General features: G+C 28.1%; 1 protein-coding gene and 1 long non-coding RNA gene across 4 annotated transcripts; both read right to left on the reverse strand.

The window, feature by feature from the left end:
* Nucleotides 1–897: 897 nt before the first annotated feature.
* LOC118647606 lies at nucleotides 898–2457 on the reverse strand. Of its 2 annotated transcripts, XR_004964796.1 has the most exons (3): nucleotides 2285–2457; nucleotides 1856–2003; nucleotides 898–1390 (listed from the first exon to the last, which is right to left on the reverse strand). It is a non-coding gene; the product is annotated as an uncharacterized LOC118647606 (long non-coding RNA). The 2 variants fall into 2 exon arrangements; XR_004964795.1 differs by lacking the exon at nucleotides 2285–2457 and having other exon boundaries at nucleotides 1856–2141.
* A 3575-nt stretch (nucleotides 2458–6032) lies between these two features.
* On the reverse strand, nucleotides 6033–15727 carry LOC105830204. 2 transcript variants are annotated; one of them, XM_036292812.1, is made up of 6 exons: nucleotides 15639–15727; nucleotides 15131–15261; nucleotides 14575–14671; nucleotides 7135–7190; nucleotides 6618–6732; nucleotides 6033–6480 (listed from the first exon to the last, which is right to left on the reverse strand). In XM_036292812.1, the coding sequence occupies exons 2-6, from the start codon at nucleotides 15164–15166 to the stop codon at nucleotides 6245–6247; spliced, it is 540 nt and encodes a 179-aa protein (XP_036148705.1). In that variant the 5' UTR covers nucleotides 15167–15261; nucleotides 15639–15727; the 3' UTR covers nucleotides 6033–6244. The 2 variants fall into 2 exon arrangements, with proteins under 2 accessions (XP_036148705.1, XP_036148704.1); XM_036292811.1 differs by having other exon boundaries at nucleotides 15131–15272; nucleotides 15639–15714.
* Between the last annotated feature and the right edge of the window lie 6561 nt (nucleotides 15728–22288).

Here is a 22288-nt window from a genome sequence, read left to right on the forward strand (position 1 = left end):
AATATTGATATTAGTTTTAATAAAAAGTGTCCTCTTCTCGCTTTTCCTTGCTACTTAAACTTTATCTTCTAAACTACAATTAATTAAAAATATTATAAATTATGATAATAATATGGAAAAACAAATATTTTAAAAAATTAATAAAATTAATTTATAACATAATTAATTTATAAATATTTTAATAATTCTGATTTAAATGATAAACATTTACACGCAAAGTTGAAGTTGACACCTTACGATTAGTTTTTAAGAAATTACGAAAATATAAGTTTCTGAGAAATTATTACTTAATCATTTAATTAATTTGAAAAATATGTTTTTAAGTTATTTTTAATGTAAAAGCCAATAAACATTTAGCCTAAACAAAATTTTTTATTATTCCCTAAATATGTACAAGTAAATCTGTAAAAACATAGAAAAATATGTAGTTATTTTTTTTAATTTGCAAAAGAGAATAAATTTTTTCATCCTCCAAATTAGAATGCTTCTTTAAACTTATGAATTGCCCAAATAGCACAAAAATATACAATGCACATACACTATATATATGTTCATGGATATTGAATGTCCATTGGATATCGACATGTACTTAAATTAGCATTCATAGTAGGGGAGACGGGGGCTAGAATTAACATTTTTTGAAAAAGCAGTTGTATTTTCTAATTCAGATATTATTTGGATATATTGCTTTTTGCAAGTGATAATATGATCATTTAGCTAATATGTAAGCAAGGATATTTTTTTAAATTACTAATAAGTTTTTGATAAGAGACGATTTTTTGGAAAAAGTGTCATGTTAATTTTTGCCCCGCATTTGGGGCAAAAATTAACAGCTCAGGAGCAGTTATTAACATACGGCAACTATTAACATATATATTAACACTGTTAGTTATTTTAGTTTTTCTTAAATAAAAATGTAATTTTATTTTATTTTATAAAATTCTTGATTTATTTGAGGTTAATTAAATCATGTAATCACATAGAAAAAGTTATTTGCTTATAACCAAAATATCATAAATAGCATAAACTTTTTTAAAATACAAAGATGAACATAGCACATTTTTCATTAAACATATTTATAATAGTTAGTAACATTATATTACTATTCAAGAACAAAAAAATCACAGCATAGTGTTCTTATTACAGCTTACAACAAAAATATTGCATAAATCTCTTTGAAATACAAAAAAGAACATAGCACATCGGTATTATTCATTAAACATATCTATAGCTACTAACTTTATATTACTATAATATTCAGAAACTATTATTATTAAATATTATTACTACTCATCGTCGTCAGAATGACAATTAACACAGATAAATGAGGTAACGTTACCGTTATCGTTACTCTTCGTCCTTCTGTCCGTCTTTTTTATAATTTCTCATTCTAAAAACAGAAAAAAAACTATAGTATATGTTTTCTGATTTAAATATCATACTACATTCTTAAAATTAACCGCAGGGTAAGTATTAACAGTGTTAATACTTGCCCCAGAAATTTGTTAATACTTGCCTAATCTTAATAATTTATTACTTAATTTAATTCATCCAAAAACTAGTAAAATAATATTCAAAATAACGTAAAAAATTAAAAATAAACTAATATAAGAATCATATAAAACAAATGAAAGGAAAAAATGACGACAAATTTAGGCAAAAATCAAAATTTAAGCATATAAAAATTTTCCATTAGCTGACTAAAATGCAACGCACATGCGCCAACTTCTCGCATGACGTCCAGCGGGACACTGCGTGTCGTCAGTTAGTGTAGAGCGTTACATAGGACAAAAAAAGTCTAAAATAGAACAGCTAAGAAGAATAGTATTTTCAAAAATTGAGCGTTAATACTTACCCCTGTTAATTTAAGCCCCGTCTCCCCTATATCCATTGTATCAGCAAATGCACTCCATTGTTTATTTATAAAACATACAGCTGAACGTTCCATGTATATCATATATATATATATATACCCAGTAAACAATATGTTGTCAAAAAAATCTCTGAAAGATATCCTCTTTTTGAAAATGATAAGAGACTTCTAAATAATAACATAATGATGTCAGAATGTTAAGCAATGCGCAATATTTTTTGAGAACAGAAAGATATCATGAAACTGATATCTAAAAGATTTCTTAATCGGATATCTTTAAACTGTAACTAGAGATAAAAAATAAAATAAAAATTTCTTTTTTTTAGAATTATTTTTATAAACAGTACATATTAAATTTAAGACAAATTTTTATTAATTAATTAAATTTAAATTATTTTATTTTATTCTTACTTGCGCTGGTTTTGAACCCGGGACCTAGAATGACAAACCTTGTTCTACTCTATCTGTTATGCCAATTTGACTCATCGACATGGGTACTTGTTATTGTCTACATATACCTATATGTTATAAACTGATGCAATTATATTATTTTTTATAAAAACAATTAAATTTATCAAAACATTAAAAATAAATAGCATTAATTTATTTACTTATTAATTTCATTGTTAAATTTATCTTTTTCCATAACCTTAATAATTTGATGGAAATTGCGATCTATTTAGCACTAATACTTTGAAGCGTTCAAATGATTAATTAGATGGTTAACTATATAGATCATATATGTTCAGACTTCAAATGGGGGTTTTTGCAGCGCCAAGTTTTCGAACCCTTCACCGGCAGAAAAATATACATGACTGATCCACAAAAGTATATTCATCCGATGTACATTTATGTTTATTTCGATACGTACATGCACCTGTATACATACAATAAACATTCGACATGCATCGGAAAACATTCTAAACTAATCCATGAAAATATGTTTGTCTGATGTACATGAAAGTACATCTATGTATATTTCAATACGTACTTGCATGTATAAATACAATATACATAAAATATACATGGGGATGTATAAGTAATTAATCCATCAAAGTATATTTATATTATGTACATATGACGTACATACATTTATATCCATACATAAATATTCGTTTTATATATGTATAATGTCCTGTATATACTTTATACTTTATGGATCAAGAATGGATATCCATAGAATATCGTGTGCTATTTGGGTGAGAACATGTGAAGTGTTCTTGTTAATCGTGTGCATTATTTGAAATAGATGCATTTAAAATTGAAATATAAAATGTAAAATGTCTATTTTGTACTTTGCACTTAAAATATATTTTTTTCAAAAATTATTTTCTATTTTTATTTAAATAATTTTTATTTTAATTACCTATTATCTATTTCTAATGCATTTTTCTTACAAAAACTCAAGGTATTAAATATATATTAAAAAATGCAATGATGCCACTGATACTACATTCTTATTCTGCAAACAATATTAATTCTAAGCGCATATAACTATGCATTAGCTGCGTTCAACAAGAAAGGCTGTTTTGCAATTGTTGTAAAATTCATGAATCCGATTGCTATATGCTCTTAGATTTAACCAAAGTTGGAGGCTAATTAGATTCACAATTTTTACAACAGTTGCAAAGCATCATTTTTTGCTGAACTGCAATCTGCAATTATTTAGTTTCTATTTTATTTGTAAAGTACAAGTATCCAATATGCACCCTCTAAGCTTTGGAGATTTTTGTAATGTTTTGATGAATACAAAATTGAAAATAAAGATTAGATTTAAAATAGGAAACATTTTTGAAACTAAAAAAAATATATGAAATATTTTAAATTATTTATATACTTAAGTATGGGTCCAGTACACTTGACCAACAATCATTTGACCAACATTTCATTTGATCGACACCATTTAGCTGACAGTACACTTGACCGACAGTATCATTTAATCGACAATTATATGACCGAGAAGTACACTTACCGATACGATCATTTGACCGACAGTTTACTTAACCGGCACTACTTGGGCGACATACTTGCTCTCCTACTACTTACAAAGAAAAAAAAAATAAACAAAAGTGTATAGCGTTTTAATTTTATTAAATTATACTTCTTTAAATATTTAAATTTTTTTGTAAAAAAATGTAGTATTTACTAAATATAGTTAAATGCCACAAATGCGAATGTATGGAAACGGCTAGTTTTCAAAATATTTAATTTTTAATAATATTATGATTTTTTCTGTTTATTTCCATAAATAATACAAATTTCAAAAAAATACTTCAGTTGTAGATCTCATCGAAATATACATTTTATGTTCTATTGATTTCTGCCATAAAGACAATATTGAGAAAAACAACGTTAAATGTTCAAACCATCATAAACTCATCTACAATTTGAGTTTTATTAGTTCATTTTATTAGTTAATACCGAAATAGATAAAGCCCCTCCTTTACTCACGTATTTTCTGTACGTGTTTTCTGCACCTAATTCCTCCTACCAAGTAAAAGTTAAAAACCCATAAGGCTGGACGTAACATTACTATAATTACGTCATTCCCTATAAACAAGTGCCCAAAAATTGCGCCAAAAGTGCCAAAAAGTTAAATACATGAATGTACCTAAAACATATATCTTAGTATATTATCCACTTTTGTGGATCGATTGAAATCAAATTATAACAGATAATCTACCATTATCTAAAGCCTTTAATGAGTTCAACATCGGTCGCTATCTGTTATTAGTTTATAAAAATTGGCGATTCGTCATCTTACCTCCCTTTCTCCTATTTGTTTCTAGTTACTCGCCGCGTGGTTTGCGAGTGATTATTAATTACAGCGTACGTTACCCACGGGATAAGTTTCTTAGCGGGAAATCACGAGCTTAACGCATGCCGCGCGAGCCATAATGTATTGTATGTCCTAGCCGTCCTTGACGACTGTTCTCGCGCCGGAGATTTGACGACGATTTACTTGCATTTAGGAAAGAATTAAGACACGCTTGAGAATAATCTGTGTGTTGCATCGCGCATTTAATAATTGCTTTTTTCCCAACTCAAAGTTAATTCGAGCGAGCACCGGCTCGTTGTACGTGGATCATAGTCGCCGCTCGATCGTGTGTTCGAGGCCACGTTATTATTGTATTTGTCTAAATTCGTAAATATAATCGTTAATATTATTGTTTTAAATTGTGCTTTATTTGAAATAGTTCTCCCGCCTTCTCAATTCCAATCGCCACAACCGAATCTCCCCTTCTACCATTTTTTCAGGGCTGAGTATTCGGCTATTAGAGTCGCCGAAGTCCATCTCCACGTCGAAAATATAATAATTACTCTCTCTTTTGATGCTTCCGTTTGGGAGATCATTATCACGCATACCGCGAAAAGAGTGGTACGCTCTCTTATACCTACTAGCTATCTTGTTGACATGGACAAAGGTGAAGTTGCCCGTGGTTCGTGAGCACGATCGCAGTATATAAATTAAAATTAAAATTAAAATTATTATTAGTACATTACATAGTTAACCAATATTGTGATATGCGTCATGAAATGTCAAAATGTGATCTTCACGATGACAGCCGCTCACGAAGTAAGCGTAGCAAAAGAACTAATCAACGTCACGGAAAAGCGATGATAATAAACTATGATAAAATAATAGATTCGAGTATCAATGACGTCCTTTTTAAAAATGACCAGACATCACAGACGCGCGCTTCGTGCGCGCTATTTTACATTTTAGTGTTTAATTTTTAAAAATAAATTACAACAATAATTGTATAGATAATATCTATACAAATGTGACAGCTGTCAAAATTCAATCGCAATGACAGCTATTCTTGCAACACGAACTAAGCGCAGCGAGAGAACCAATAGGCATCGCGAAAAAGCGACAATAAATTTCGAGAGAGGCGAGCAATCGATTTTACATGCACTTTTTTAATAGAATTTTCAGATCGTCATTTATAAAAATTAATTTATCAATTGTTTTTTACTTCTATTACAGATGTATTAAACATTTAATGGTAAAACTGAGATATATTACTCTTTGATCAATTTTATACTAGTGCTGATGAGATAAATAAGATACTGTATAATTTAAAATTGTGTATGAGTTATATGTTGCTGTAATTGTCAATTAATATGAAAATTAGGATTTTATGAATATAATGTGTAAAAAGTAGATACCGTTGTGCACTATATTTTATTATTAGTGTAACATATTAGTTTTAAGTGCTAATTATAAACATAATATAGAACTATAACAAAAATCAAATTATTTCACCTTTTAAATTGACACAAAATAACAATTGTCAACTGCATTGATGCTTTCGACGAATCTTTATGCGTTTCCTTCTATATTATTTATCTACCCACGGGTAGATTTTAGGCAATACCAGTTGGGACAATATCACCCAGGGGTAGATTTGAGACAATACCAGTTGGGACAATACCACCCAGGGATAGATTTGAGATAAAATCATTTGGGATAAGACCATTCGCAGTCAGCTGTTCTAATAATTCTGCAATGTTTTCTAGATTTGTAAGGTTTGGTGCAGTAAGTATATAGTTTGGTAGACCTTGTCCTATTAAACATTCCGTTGGATTTTGTTCGTTGGATCCTGAAATTTGAATTCCTATAATTTATAATTAAGCAAAGCAAAAAATTATTTCAGATTTGATTATAAAATTTATACAATTTTAATGTATATTTTATTATAAATAAATATTTATTTTAAAAATATACTTGTTTGATTACCAAAGCACATATTGCCTAAAGTATTGCATTTCTCCTCATTAGTTTCAGTTTCGGTGGTTAGAATGCTACAAAATTGACTGAAACCTTGTTCCGTCAGTTCACTATTTGCATCCTTCTACAAATAATAATTATATAATGTTCTGTTATTAAACAGTTAAATTTAAAAACTGAAAATTTTAATTGTTGTTTAACTTTAAGTTACTAAATTTATATAAGTATTTATTCAAATTTTTATATATTTCTGAAATTCTCTCTCATTTAAATACACTTAAATTTATCGTTTTATCTCCCTTTCTTCCTATTTAATTTACAAATTACGCTTTTTAAATTAATTTTAAATTAAGTTTTTCTTTTTAAGTTAATTATAAGAAAATATATACTATAGAATCATATTATAATAAATTGTTAAAATAAAAATAAGTAAAATTTTACTAATTAAAAAGTTTAATAGTTCTATTCACATATGTGTATGTATGTTTTTTTTTTTATATAATGTTTATTTTATATAAATACTTACTACGTTTGTCGCTTCAAATAAACAATTCCAAATTTTAGGACATGCTAAGACATTGTCTGTAACGTAAGACAGAGTTACAAATTTATAAATATAATTTTAAATACGTACGACTTTTTATAATTAAATTCATAAATAAAACTAATTAAATTTCAGTATTACTTGCTCACAAAGAATTCATTTTTTAATGTGGATTTTTTTCATTATTTTATATGCTTATATTAGTATTCATATTTTTAGAAAAATGCAGTAATTCTAGAAACGTATCGACTGAAATATTACTCGAAATTATAATTCGAAATTTCTTTCGACGTAATGTTGGAAAGGGATACTGGAGGTCTGTTTTACCGATTAAACGCAATAACTTTTATTAAAAGAATTCGTCTATTAAGGAGATGCTGTACTGCCTCTCAAACTTGATCGGGGTCAATAATGCAGACTATGTAGAGTCATTCGTGCACATTATTAATGAGATTTCGTATATATTTCTTTTATAGATTTGGAAATTCTTTTCCAAAATTAAAGTACACTATTGATATTCATCTTTGAATTGGACTTTATATCAAGAACGAAAAAAAAATTTTTTTTTTATTGCTCTACTTATCGACTCATATAGACAAAAAGATGTCTTTTAGATTTCTAAAAGACATCTTGCGATTTCTTGCGACATCTCGCATTTTTTACGAAAAGATATTTTTTCGCGATCTAAAAGATGTCTTGTAACAGTTTGAGATATCTTTTAAATATCTGGCGATGTCTAAAAGACATCTTGAAGAAATCTAAAAGCTATCTTGAAGAAATCTAAAACATATCTTAAAGATATCTAGAAGATATCTTTCAGAAATCCAAAAAATCTATGTGAGACATTTTAAAGATGTCTTTTATACGTCTTGAAGACTTTTCTAGAATTCTTTTTAGACATTTATAAAGGTTTACACATTATGCGGAGGTTCAGAGAGCTTTCTCCGAAAAGAGGTGCAAAGACCCGAGGAATTCTCTCCATCAGGATACAAAAAATCTACTATGTAGGCTCTAAGTTGAGAGTTTACTACGATTGCTATCGTAGGTTAATCCATCATCGTATGTGATCTTCTTATATAGCTCTCAGAACGTAAATTATATCACGAAAAAGGCAGCATTGCGTCATCGCCTATAGCGGCGATTCCGCAAACTACATTGCGGCTGCCGCGATTGCGAATGCTGCACGCATGAGTACATTGTATTGTGGGCATTGCGGCGGATGTTTTACCGCTACATGAAATACTAAATTATGATTTAAAATGTCTTTTTTTAAATGTTGAGTAATAAATATATAAAGACGTTTATAGATATCTTAAAGCAATTCTAGAATTGGTCTTCAAGGTATATGTATAAAATACATCTTTAACCTTTAGAGGATCAATCCTTTTTTGGCCAACTTTTTAAATTATAATACTAAAACATTTTTATCCTTGTCAGTGAAGTGAACTATGAAAAAGATAACATCACTCTAACGTCTAATATTATTAGGTTTTCAGTAAAAAAAAAAAAGAGTGATTATTTAAGTTACATTTTATAAATATTTTATAAAATGTTAAAAGTTAATAATAATTAAGGTTAATAAGCTACCCAGGTAGCACATACTCGTTTCAAAAACGTTTCACAAATGTTTCTTCGAAACGTTTCATAACCGGCTCTTGGAAACGTTTCTAATTGGTAAAAATGTTCGTTTCAAAAACGTTTAGGGAAACGTTTTTTTTATAGAAAAAATACGTTTAAGAAACGGTTAAGATACGTTTTTTTCCTTTATTTAATAAAATTTATTTTTTTACAGATTTAATAAAATAATGCATTCACGCGCGCGCGTTTTCTATTCTCAAGAAAAACTTTTCGTAACAAATATCACTTTTGTCTTTGCACTTTTTTACTTATATATATATGTATATATGTATGTCTTTAAAATGCAATAAAAATTAAAAAATACAATATAAGCCCTGAGAGCTCACTACGGTAACATAGATTGATCCGTTTTGTGTCATTGTGGGTCTGTTTATGTAGCCTTTGGAGTGTAAATTGCATTACGAGAAAGGTGCCGTGTGCGTCGACCCCTATTAGTGGCGGTCCGCGAACTACATCGCAGCTGCTGCGACTATATAAGATTGAATTAATTTGTTGCACACGTTTATTTCAAAAATGTTTTATACACATACACGCGCGTGCACAATTGGGTAGCCATATTATTATCTTTTCTCTCTCTATATACATATATAATAATTTTCAATCAAAAAATTAATTTTTATTCCATCTATAAAAACGTTAAAAATACGTTTCTTAAACTATGGTTTTAAAAACGTTTCTGTTGAGACGTTTCTTATTGGTGCTTGACGGTTAAAAAACATTGAATACGTTTAGAAAACGTTTATAAAACGAACATGTGCTACCTAGGTAATAACTTTTAACTTTATTAATTTTAAATTTCAATTTTTAACTTTAACTAAATATTTTTGAAACACATAATCTTATTAACTTTGTTCTAAAGTTTTAAAAATTTATCCGTGTAAAAGAAAAAATTGTGAAAGAAAAATACATTTTCAAATAATTGACAATATTTCTTTGTTATTCTATATAAACTTAATTTACAAATAAAATGTTGAATTTATTTTACGATTTATTCTAATTATAATTGTTTTATAATCTAGTTTAAACGAATTATGACTTTCTAATTGAATATAAATATAAATAACGTTTTTCAAAATTAACTTTAAATTTAACTGGAATTAGTTTAATCTACCTTTCAATTAAATCAGTTTTTCGTTTATGCAATTTTTAACTTGAGAAAATTAATTTTATAAGCTATCTAATTTTAACTTGATTTTATTAAAAAACTATATTAACTTACCAACATTAATTTTGTGATGTTATCGAAGTTTGTAAAATTATCGAAGAAACAAAAGTTTTTCAAATCTTCAAATTTTCTGAAAATGTATAATAAGTCATATGACAGCAAAGCGCGTGTTACTTAATTAAATAATTAATTAAATAATTTATTTAATTAACCATAAAATATGTCAACATTTGTAAATTAAATTTATATGGAATAACAAACAAATGTTATCGTTTATGTGGAAACGTGTCTTTATTAATAATTGTTTTTTTTATAATTTTCTTTTTTACACAAATAAATTTTTTAAACTTTGGAAAACAGTTAAAGTTTATGTGTTTCAAAAATATCTAGCTAAAGTTGAAAATTAAAATTTAAAGTTAAAAAAGTTAAAAATGTTATCTACAAAAATAAAAAAACAAATACGTTGCTTTATTAAAAAAAAATTATTTCTTAATTTTAAATTTTAAAATTAAAATTTAAAATTCAAAAAGTGTGTTATCTACAAAAATAAAGAAACAAATACATTGCCTTATTTAAAAAACAATTATTTTTTAAATAAGGCAACGTATCCGTTTCTTTATTTTTGTAGATAACATTTTTAACTTTTTCAATTTTAAATTTTAATTTAAAAAATTTTAAATTTAAAAAGCTAAAAGTGTGTTGTCTACAAAAATAAAGAAACAAATATTTTTATATTTATAGATAACACTCTTAACTATTTTAATTTTAAATTATAATTTTATCTTATTTAAATTAAAATAAAAAATAATTATTTTTTAAATAAAGTAAAATTAAAATTTAAAAGTTAAAAGTGTTATCTACAAAAATAAAGAAACAAATACGTTATATTCTTAAAGAACTCATTATGATCAGCTCACAAAGTGCTCATTTAGGTTGCGCATATTTGGAAAATTAAGGAACTCATAAAAATTTATATAATTCATAAAAAGCTACTATAAGATGTCTCCTTTCTGTCTGGGAAGATATCTTGTAGTGATCTTTTATTTAAATATTTTTGACATGTCTAATTGGAAAATTTTTAAGACATCTTTTAAGATGTCTTTTAGATGTCTTTTAGATGTCTTTTAGAAATTCTATGAAGATATCTTCAACAAAATCTTTTTAGATATCTTGTAGATATCTTTTAAAAATGTCTTGAAGACATCTTGAATAAGATGTCTTTTCGATTTCTACAAGATATCGATGTTTACTGGGTGACTTTTTACACATATGTAATTAAAATTTTCGTTTCGCAATTTCGTCTAAATTAGGCACTAAAATATAATTTTCGAAACTCGACACTGTTCTCGTCGTCTACTAATCTGTGAATACGAATTTTGTAAGTACAAACTGTAGATATTTTATATAAAGCAAATGTTGTTATGATGTGACAGTAAAAACAATTTTTTCTGTTTTTGGTAGAAACTCCACTCCACAGACTGGTAGCAATGCGTATTCTTTTATTCTGGAGAAGGATTTCCAAATTTATAAAAGAAATAAAAAGATATTGCGAAACAAAAATTTGTTTTTTTTGTCGGTAAAACAGATAACTCCAGCACCCTCTTAACATGTAAAATGGACCGCTGATAATGAAGTGTCTTTAGACAGAAAATATAAAAAATCGCGAAATAATTCACTATAACAATTTAAATAAAACTTTTTAAATTATTTTCTAATTGATATTAGAATCAAAGTTTAAAAATGTGCGCTTTTTAAAAATTGTTGAAAAAGTGTTCTTTCATAATTTTACGTAAATATTTCAATATCTTGAGAAGTTATTAAAATTTAGAGCTAAAAATATGTATTTTTATGTTTTTGGAATCGCTAAAAACAAATCTGGTATTATTTTTATTAAATTCAAAATTGCGGACGCCGAATGGCGGTTGCAAGCATGAAAATCATGTTTTCTTACCAATTAATTAAATTATAAAATCTTTTTCATAATCATATAAGGTAATTATAGTTCAAATAGATATAACAACAAACATACTGTATAATTTTTTATACACGTTTATAAATATTTATAAGCACTTATAGGATCGGAAAAGTAACTATTGGCACTTTCACTTTAAATTAAATAAATACGTTTTAGGTGTAAATAAATTTTTTTATTTGTTAATAGCAAAACAAATTATAAACATCGACTTAAAAAAAACTAATAGCGCCATTTAATTTTACAATAAAAATTACATTGGAATAATGTATTACGTTACCAAAAATGTATTTTATTTTGCTGTAGTAATGTTATAAACAATTTATCTGTCTGTACCCGTGGCTAGACCTAGCGGGGGAAAAGTAACTATCGGAACTTTTACTTTCAATCAAAAGAACATTTTAAACGTAAAAAATTTTTTTTAAATTTGTTTAAACAAATTTTATTATAAAAAATAAAAAATTTTTTACGCTTAAAATGTTCTTTTGACTCAAAATAAAGCTTCCAATAGTAACTTTTCCCGCACTGGTATAGCCATAAGCAATAACGGGTACAATGAATTGTTTATAACATTACTACAGCAAAATAAAAAACCTTTTTGGCAACGTAATACATTATTCCCGTATAATTTTTGCTACGTAATTAATGGCGCTATTAATTTTTCTTACAAGTCGATTTTTGTAATTTGTTTAAACAAATTTTGTTATAAACAGAATGGTAAAATGGCAAGATTTCTAAAAAATTCTAGCTCTTTTAATTATGGTTTCAAAAATAAACTTTATGAACAAATGTTCATAAAATTTTTTTTATGTAAATTTTTTATGTGAAATTTCCTGCTCTTTTGATTGGCGGTAGTAATTTAAAAAAAAGTTTATTGTAATTAAAAAATTATTTGCCAAAAACCTCAATTTTATATTTATTTTGTTAACCCTTAAAGCTTGGTTAATGGTGCTATAAAGAGAGATAACAGCTTTTGTTGTAGTATCATTAATATTGATTACACAGGCACACAAAAAAAAGTGGCCCGGCAGATCAGACTAGGCTATCCTTATGTATTTTGACTCGCTGAATCTGAATCCAAGATCAGAATTGTAAAGTTAGCTCATATTTTCTAATCTCAAAAAAACTTTTTTTTAATGTTGGTTCGGCGGTCCAGACTATATAAGTCTATCTTTATGTATTTTGACCCACTAAATCCGAATCCAAGGTTAGAATTGCTGAATTGGTTCATTTTTTCTTAATCTAAAAAAAAAACACCTTGTAAAAACAGTTTGGGTCACAAATGTATAATCCAAACCGTGCAGGCTTGCGTAACCACATTACTCGAGGAAAATTCAATACGTATAACAAGTCTGAGCTTTTGTGAATGAATAGCATAGAAAATTCACTTGGATTTGGATTCGGCGGGTCAAAATACATAAGGATAGATTAGTCTTGTCTGTTGGACCAACGTACATTGAAAAAAAATTTTTTTTTGAAGTTAGAAAATATGAGGAAACTTTGCAATTTTGACCTTGGATTCGGATTTAGCGAGTCAAAATACATAAAGATAGCCTAGTCTGGTTTGCCGGACCAAATTAAAAAAAAATTTTTTTTGAAGTTAGGAAATATGAGTAAACTTTGCAATTTTGACCTTGGATTCAGATTCAGCGGATCAAAATACATAAGAATTGACTAGTCTGGTCCGCCATAATCACTATTTTTATGTGTGCCCGTGTATCAATTTTATACCGTGACAATGCCATTTTTGTTTATCTATGTTATAAGATTAAAAATTAATTATTTGCAACTTGATAAAGATATGAAAAGTTATATAAAACTATGTAATAAATAATTTTGTCACATATAGTTTTATATAATTTTTATTACATATTGAAATATATTTTTCAAACTATTATCATGAATAAATTATTAATGCAACATAAACATAAGATATTATATATACAAGCGTTCAATAAATACTTTTTCTAACTTTAAATTTTTGAACATTTTTTAACATTTTTGAACACAATGTTAGTAGTCGCGTTTATAATTATATAATGTTTATTTAATAAATTATAATATATTAAGAAAATTTGTCTTGGCTCGATATATCGATCTGTTTATCGTATTATTTTGCTTAGCATTAACGAGCCCTTTATATTTGTTTATATAGTTGTTTAAATTTTTGTTATAATAAGTATTTAGTATTTTTTTACAAGTAAATTGTACAACATATAAGTAAAATAAATATTAATAAAAATAAGATATTATAAAAACATTTAGAGAATTATTGAATCGTTATCCGCCGATTAAATAAAAGATTGATTATTTTATATATCATTAAATACTTATAAAAATAAATTTATTTATTATAATTTGATATAACATGTAGTATGCGATGAAAAAAATTTCTGCTTTATATTATAATACATACAGTAGTTTTAATATTAAATCTATTTTTAATGAAATAAGTTTCATGATTTAAATTTTTTAATTTAAAAACGTTAAAAATAAAAATATAGTTATTATACTAAATAACAAATTCAATTAATATAACTCAATTCAAAGATATATAATTTATTATTCTTTTCTAATTTTGTTGATCAAATAAAACCATTTCTTGTAATTTAATATTTAATGTTTTATCTTAATATTTGGTACTCACTTAGGTTAAGTCCAACACATGGTTGCAATGATGATAAACAAGTTGGTAAGGCAGAAGCAATTGTACTTACTTGAGCATCAGCTGCATAAACGACCATCTGAGCAAACAAATCGAAGAAACTTATTATATTCATATAAAATGTATAGATACTTTAGTTTTAATAATAATTTGGCGTGTGTAATATCTTGCTTAACTGTGAAAAATAATTAATGTAATACTGATATATAGTTATGTAAAGAATACGGTTCAAATGTGAAATGCTTTACATATTACATATGTGTTTATATTTATTAATATAAATGTATAATAAATGTAATATAAATGTATGTATATTGTTGTATTATATACTTTGTACAATATATATATATATATATATATATATATATACATATTGTACATATACTTATCACAAATATGTATGTATATATATATATATATATATATATATATATATATATATACATATTTGTGATAAGTATATTTAGACAATTTCAATTTAATATATTTGTAACCAATGTACTTAGAAGATTATAGCATGTTTTCGCTTTGTACTTACGATTAGCAAACACGTAGCAAGCATGAAAGCCTTCATCCTGCTCTTCTTTGTATATTCTAATTGTAAGAATATAAAAAGTTGTATTCTTTCTTTACAGAATGTATCGAGAATAGCTCAGCAATACATTTATTCTGAAAGGAGACTAATAATACTTAATGATGTTTAATCGTCAATTTTTGTTCATTATATTGTTATTGGTAGCATGTATCTATTATAAAAAATAAAAAAATGTATACGTTATCCTTTTTATAATTGTTAAACTAAAAGTTAGATATATACAGACAAGCAATCCTCTTATTCTAACAACAGTTTTGGATTCAAGGAGCAAAAATACATAATATCTACTAGCTTTTAATTGATTTCTCGTATAGGCCCTAATTGTGCATATTCACCAGTATATTTTTTTAAAATTGTAAATAACAAACGATAAATAAAAAAACTTTTCTTTGCACAATTATTAATTATTACAGTTAAGTGTTTGTTAAAAATAAAATACGTATTCACAAACCAAAAAGAGGCCAATATAGAACACAGTTTGCTCCTACAAAAGCTGAAGCAATACTAATTCGTACAGTAAAGCCTTGTATATATACCTGACTCAACGGTCGAGTTATCGGCTTTGAGCCGGAAACCTTCATGACTGAGCAGTTTTCTACAGCCAATGTGTTACCTTAGACGTCGAAATATCTTAAAAACAAAACATTAAAAAACATGTTTTAACTAAAAGTAGAATTGAAAAAGGTCATCATTTAAGCTGCTTTGGCTGTTTCCACTGTTGGTACAGTTTCATTTTTCTCGATATAAATGTCCCTTTTATTACAAATTCGTACCTTAGTAAAAAAATTTTGATTCTGATAATTTTTTGTTAAATCTTGATTTTAATTATAGTGGACAATTATTTAGCTAATTTTGCCTTTATTGGCTACCTTAGGAAAATCTACTCTAAATGAAGTTAAAGTTTTTAAAAGTAATCTTATAATCTTATAAATTTAAAAGTTTACTGAAAAAATTTTTAGGTAATCTAAAGTATATGAAAGGATACTCTAAAGTAATTTAAGAAATTTTAAAGTATGTAAAGATTAACTTTAAAAGAATTTTAGAAGAATTAAAGATTTTAAGAACTAACTTTAAGAAGATCTAAAAGATGAAAAAGTATTTTTTAAGTAATCTTAATAAATCTGAAATGATTCTAAAGTAACTCTAAACTTTAAAGTTTTTCTACAATTCTTGACTTCAGTTCAATATCTATGGAATTAAACTTTATAGAACATTCATCTTATGCTTAGTTTAAAATTTTAAATTAATTTTATATTATCCTTTTTATTAATGAAGCAATATTATATAAAATATAATTTATATATAAAATTGCAATTAGTAATTTAGATAAAATTGCTTATATAAAAAAAATCTATTACACGGATTATATAAGAACATTTTATAATATATTTTAGACTTTTCGTACATACTTTTTAGTAAAATGCGTACATATTTTAATTTTAAACTAATTTAACATTGCGCTGATCACTTAATAAGACAAACCAAATAAATTTACATATACTGTTCAACAATGATTGGTTCCTAGGGACCCTTCACGGGGTAAGCACCATGACTACTTCTTACGTTTTTCTTAATTACTCCGCGAGGGATGCCCAGGAATGAATCATTGTCGGGCAATGTACATAACAATTTAGACATTTTACTTCCCAAATAACACACGATATTCTATGGATATCCATTCTTGATCCATAAAGTGAAAAGTATATGCAGGACATTATACATATATAAAATGAATATTTATGGATGGATATAAATGTATGTACATCATATGTACATGATATAAATATACTTCGATGGATTAATTACTTATACATCTCCATGTATCTTGTATGTATATTGTATTTATATACATGCAGGTACGTATCGAAATAAACATAAATGTACATCGGATGAATATACTTTTGTGGATCAGTCATGTATATTTTTCTGCCGGTGAAGGGTTCGAAAACTTGGCGCTGCAAAAACCCCCATTTGAAGCTGAACATATATAATTTATATAGTTAACCATCTAATTAATCATTTGAACGCTTCAAAGTATTAGTGCTAAATAGATCGCAATTTCCATCAAATTATTAAGGTTATGGAAAAAGATAAATTTAACAATGAAATTAATAAGTAAATAAATTAATGCTATTTATTTTTAATGTTTTAATAAATTTAATTGCTTTTATAAAAAATAATATAATTGCGACAGTTTATAACATGTAGGTATATGTAGACAATAACAAGTATCCATATCGATGAGTCAAATTGGCGTAACAGATAGAGTACAAGGTTCGTCATCCTAAGGTCCCGGGTTCAAAACCTACCAGCGGCAAGTAAGAATAAAATAAAATAATATAATTTAAATTTAATTAATTAATAAAAATTTGTTCTAAATTTAGTATGTACTGTTGATAAAAATAATTGTTAAAAAATAAAATTTTTATTTTGTTTTTTTAACAACATGTTCACTGAATATACAGGGAGTCCCAGAGCATACTGGTCACTGTTCATAAAAAGGTAGATGGGATCGAGATGAACATAAAAGTTCAATATTGTTGTGGGTTTGGTCTGCTAATAATCGAGATATAAATTTTTTAAATTATGCGAATGAGAGCGCGCCTTGCGCGTCGAAGGAAGGGCTCGAGCCGCTCGAGCCATAGCACGGCCTACTGTTTCAAGCATTGGCTGCCGGCGGCGGGGGGGGAAAGAAGGAGAAGCGTGGCGTCGTCGCCGTTCCCACGTCTCGCCGCACCGCACCTAAGCTCGCGTCGATGGCTGCTACGTACACTCGCGATTACATGACGAGATTATAAATTATTAATAAAAATAGGACAAATTTAAATCGCAATAAACTTTTGTAAATAAGAAAGTCGAAAGAGAGAAAGCAATGGAAACGTATGGAACCTGCAAATAATATAATATTTGCCGCATTAAATTCTCTCATCGTTTTTTATGGAATATTAAATTAACGAAGATTTGTCACGATTGATTCTTTATCATTCTCCTTTCGTAACCACCTTATTAGAAAATTACGAAATGCACGAAATACTATCCCTAATATGCACTCTTTGTAAAATAACACGATAAAAAAATATTCACGTTTGATCTAACGACTTCAGGATAAATTATTCGATGCAACTTCTACGGTAATTATAGGTAATTAGAGATCAATGTTATGTCAAGTATCGTTAGTATGGTTAACTAGAAATGATTTTCTCTTGTATATGATAGAGAACTTCGAATTTCTTCTATCGTTAATACATTATAAGTCACTGAAAATCTGTCGTAATTAATAATGCAATTAAAGGTAGAAGAAACTCTGAATTCTTTGATTGATTATTGAATTTTTTATTTACTCTTGATTCGTATGTAAAATTGAACTTTGTACTTTTATACTTTGTAATTTAGCAGGAATATCTTTCCCTCTAAAGTATTTACTGAAACACGATAAACGTCATTTTCAACAACAGTTCCAATCAATATTATTAGAGTTTCATTAAATGTCATAAAATTTGTTTAACAATATTACTATTTTTTAACATTTTTAACATTAAACACGATACGACACTCAGAAAGAAAGTATCGTGCTGATTATTTAGCGCAGTTTTAGTGATAATTTTTGATAATTTTTTTTTCGATCGTGTGTAACACTAAAAATATAAAGAAATGATAATTGTTAAAATTTTATTTTATTCAAATTACACATAATGAAAGTAGAATAGTACAAACTAAAGATGTTGTTAAACGTGGTAATATTTATTGTATTTGTGTACTACGTAGTGCTTGAGAGGGAAAGAGAGAGAGAGAGAGAGAAAGAGAGAGAAAGAGAGAGAGAGAGAGAGAGAGAGAGAGAGAGAGAGAGAGAGAGAGAGAGGGAGAGAGGGAGAGAGAGGTGTCATACTAAAATGCGCAAAATACTTATCCATAGTATGTTACACTCTTTGTAATAACACAGAAAAATATTCTCTCTTGATGTAACGATTTCACGATAGCTTAGGCGCAATACTACGATAATTATGCTTAAAAATTAATGTTTAATATCATGTATTGTTAACACAACGAAGGATTTTCTTTTATAACCATAGAAAACTTACAGTTTCTTCTACCTTTAATTGCATTATTAATTACGACAGATTTTCAGTGACTTATAATGTATTAACGATAGAAGAAATTCGAAGTTCTCTATCATATACAAGAGAAAATCATTTCTAGTTAATCATACTAACGATACTTGACATAACATTGATCTCTAATTATCTATAATTACCGTAGAAGTTGCATCGAATAATTTATCCTGAAGTCGTTAGATCAAACGTGAATATTTTTCTATCGTGTTATTTTACAAAGAGTGCATATTAGGGATAGTATTTCGTGCATTTCGTAATTTTCTAATAAGATGGTTACGAAAGGAGAATGTATAAAGAATCAATCGTGATAAATCTTCGTTAATTTAATATTCCATAAAAAACAATGAGAGAATTTGATGCGGCAAATATTATATTATTTGCAGGTTCCATACGTTTCCATTGCTTTCTCTCTTTCGACTTTCTTATTTACAAAAGTTTATTGCGATTTAAATTTGTCCTATTTTTATTAATAATTTATAATCTCGTCATGTAATCGCGAGTGTGCGTAGCAGCCATCGACGCGAGCTTAGGTGCGGTGCGGCGAGACGTGGGAACGGCGACGACGCCACGCTTCTCCTTCTTTCCCCCGCCGCCGCCGGCAGCCAATGCTTGAAACAGTAGGCCGTGCTATGGCTCGAGCGGCTCGAGCCCTTCCTTCGGCGCGCAAGGCTCGCTCTCATTCGCATAATTTAAAAAATTTATATCTCGATTATTAGCAGACCAAACCCACAACAATATTGAACTTTTATGTTCATCTCGATCCCATCTACCTTTTTATGAACAGTGACCAGTATGCTCTGGGACTCCCTGTATATATATATATATATATTATATATATAATATACATAGAACGTGCAGCTGTATGTTTTATGGATAAACAATGGATCTCACATGGAGTGCATTTGCTGATACAATGGATATACTATAAATGCTAATTTAAATACATGTGGATATCCCATGGACATCCAATATCCATGAACATATATATAATGTATATTATACATTGTATATTTTTGTGCTATTTGGGTTATGTTGCTCTTCTTATCAAGTTTTTCTCGGTAAGATGTTCAAGAGCAGGCAGAACCATTAACAATGGAACAAAATAGCAGCAGCAGGCAAAAAGCAGATGCTTCTTTTTTGCTACGTAAAATAGCAGCACAAATAAGTAATCCAAAACAACAGGAAGGTTTACAGCAAATCATACAATCAATTAAATAAAAATGAAATAAAAATTTACATATATGTTTTGTTCGGAATTAAGTATATATTGAGCTCGCGCCGTCGCGTCAGGTGGCAGCCTGGCAGCATCTATCGGGCTAGGCTAACCCAAATGGTGGAGCGCCGCGCTAGCGTACTTCACGCATGCGACGGCTCGTCTCCCGTTTCGCTTCGGTACGTGTGCTCTATGGCGTTGGTTTACGTTTTCTATTGTGCGACCGTTTTGACATATTTTGAGCTCGATTCTACTCGTGGGATCTTCGAATACTGATTCAGAGACTGCTCAACGGAAGGACTCATCTAGTAATAAAAAGAGACTCACTATTATCGTTTGGGTACATCATCAACAAGAGACTCACACTCACCACGCTACGCGCGTGATACGTCACGTGATACCGGTTCAAGGGCATCCTCATCACCACCGGTAACAGATTAAGGGGCTACATATATTCAGAGACGTAAAAAAATGTCTTTTTCTCAATTTTTTTTTTCGAAACGCAATGTATGTAATTAATCTTAGTTTTCTTTACTTTAAAATACATTCTTAGAACATGTTTCAGAATAAATTTGAACTAAAAATATGTAAAAATGGTGGAGATATTGTCCTCGTCGCAAGATCTTGTTAAAAAAAGGTGCTCCGCGGTGCCAATTGTAGCTCGTACAGAACTTAACTGAAACAGACCAACTTATTTTCTTAAAGAATTTTCTTAAACTGAATGATATTATCTAGTCTTTATCGTGACGGATTTTTAAAATATCAATTTTTGGTAAAATGGCGGCCGTTTAAAGAAAAAAAGCAATTTTTTAGGGTAAAAATCGGTCTTTTTTTAACTTTAAAAAAGTAAGAGCTCTAAAAAAAACCGCCACGATAAAGACTGTTTTTTTTTGTGTAGATTAAACCCTCCAAATTTCAAGTAAATCGGTCCAGCCGTTTCCGAGATATTTTTGGCACGCGTTTTGAAAACATGGTTTCGAGAAAAACGCGTTTAAAGTTTGACATTCGGTTAAAACGTAGATAATTTTTTTTCAAACTTACATAGAGTCATCCACTCCAGGGCCATACAGTGAACCCTCCCCAGATGTAGCGGCATCAAAAACTTTCGATTCTAGCTTGCCGGCGTAATATTCTTGCGTAAGCTATCTGCTGCAAAGAATTAGAAGGCGCTCATCGCGCCCTAGCATCGTCAAACGCGCTTGGACCTTTCTCGCTATATCTCCGACAATTTTTAAGGAATCACTTTGAAACTTGCAAGGGATATTCTCAAGACCTTATACTTTACAAATATGTAAAAAACGGAAAATCCATTTTTTCAAAATTTCTGGACGTATATAGCCCCTTAATATAACCTCTCCCGCGTAAGTGAGCAAGACTTAATCTCATTTGTTAAACTCATTATTGTGCTCAGTGAAGAACAAGCGTGTGCATGATGTTATTTTATATCAATAATCTTAAATATACGACAACTTGGATTCGGTCTGAGTATTATGAGTAACTAACACGTCAAATCAATGTTGTATTATTTATTCGAGCATTGTTCTACGGCGTCCTTTTATCCTGCTTCCATCGATCTGTAGGGCTAACTAGCGAACTCATCGCCGAGTCGCGAACATGGTTAAGTTAAAGTAAATAAAACAGTTTAATATTAAACATATATGTAATTTTTTACTTTATTTTTATTAGTTTTATTTTATTTTTTTTGGTCTTTAAATTTTACTTTTATTATTAAATATTTTATAAGAAATTTTGTAATGGAAGAAGACATAAAACTTT

The sequence above is a fragment of the Monomorium pharaonis genome, chromosome 10 (assembly GCF_013373865.1).
Source record: "Monomorium pharaonis isolate MP-MQ-018 chromosome 10, ASM1337386v2, whole genome shotgun sequence".
NCBI classification, from domain to species: domain Eukaryota; kingdom Metazoa; phylum Arthropoda; class Insecta; order Hymenoptera; family Formicidae; genus Monomorium; species Monomorium pharaonis.

Coding starts and splice junctions, on each gene's coding strand:
- LOC105830204 (XM_036292812.1), bottom strand. CDS start 15,166: ATGAAGGCTTTCATGCTTGCTACGTGTTTGCTAATC. Junction 14,672..15,130: donor TTGCTACGTGTTTGCTAATC/GTAAGTACAAAG, acceptor TTGTTTGCTCAG/ATGGTCGTTTATGCAGCTGA. Junction 6,733..7,134: donor TATTTGAAGCGACAAACGTA/GTAAGTATTTAT, acceptor TATTATTTGTAG/AAGGATGCAAATAGTGAACT.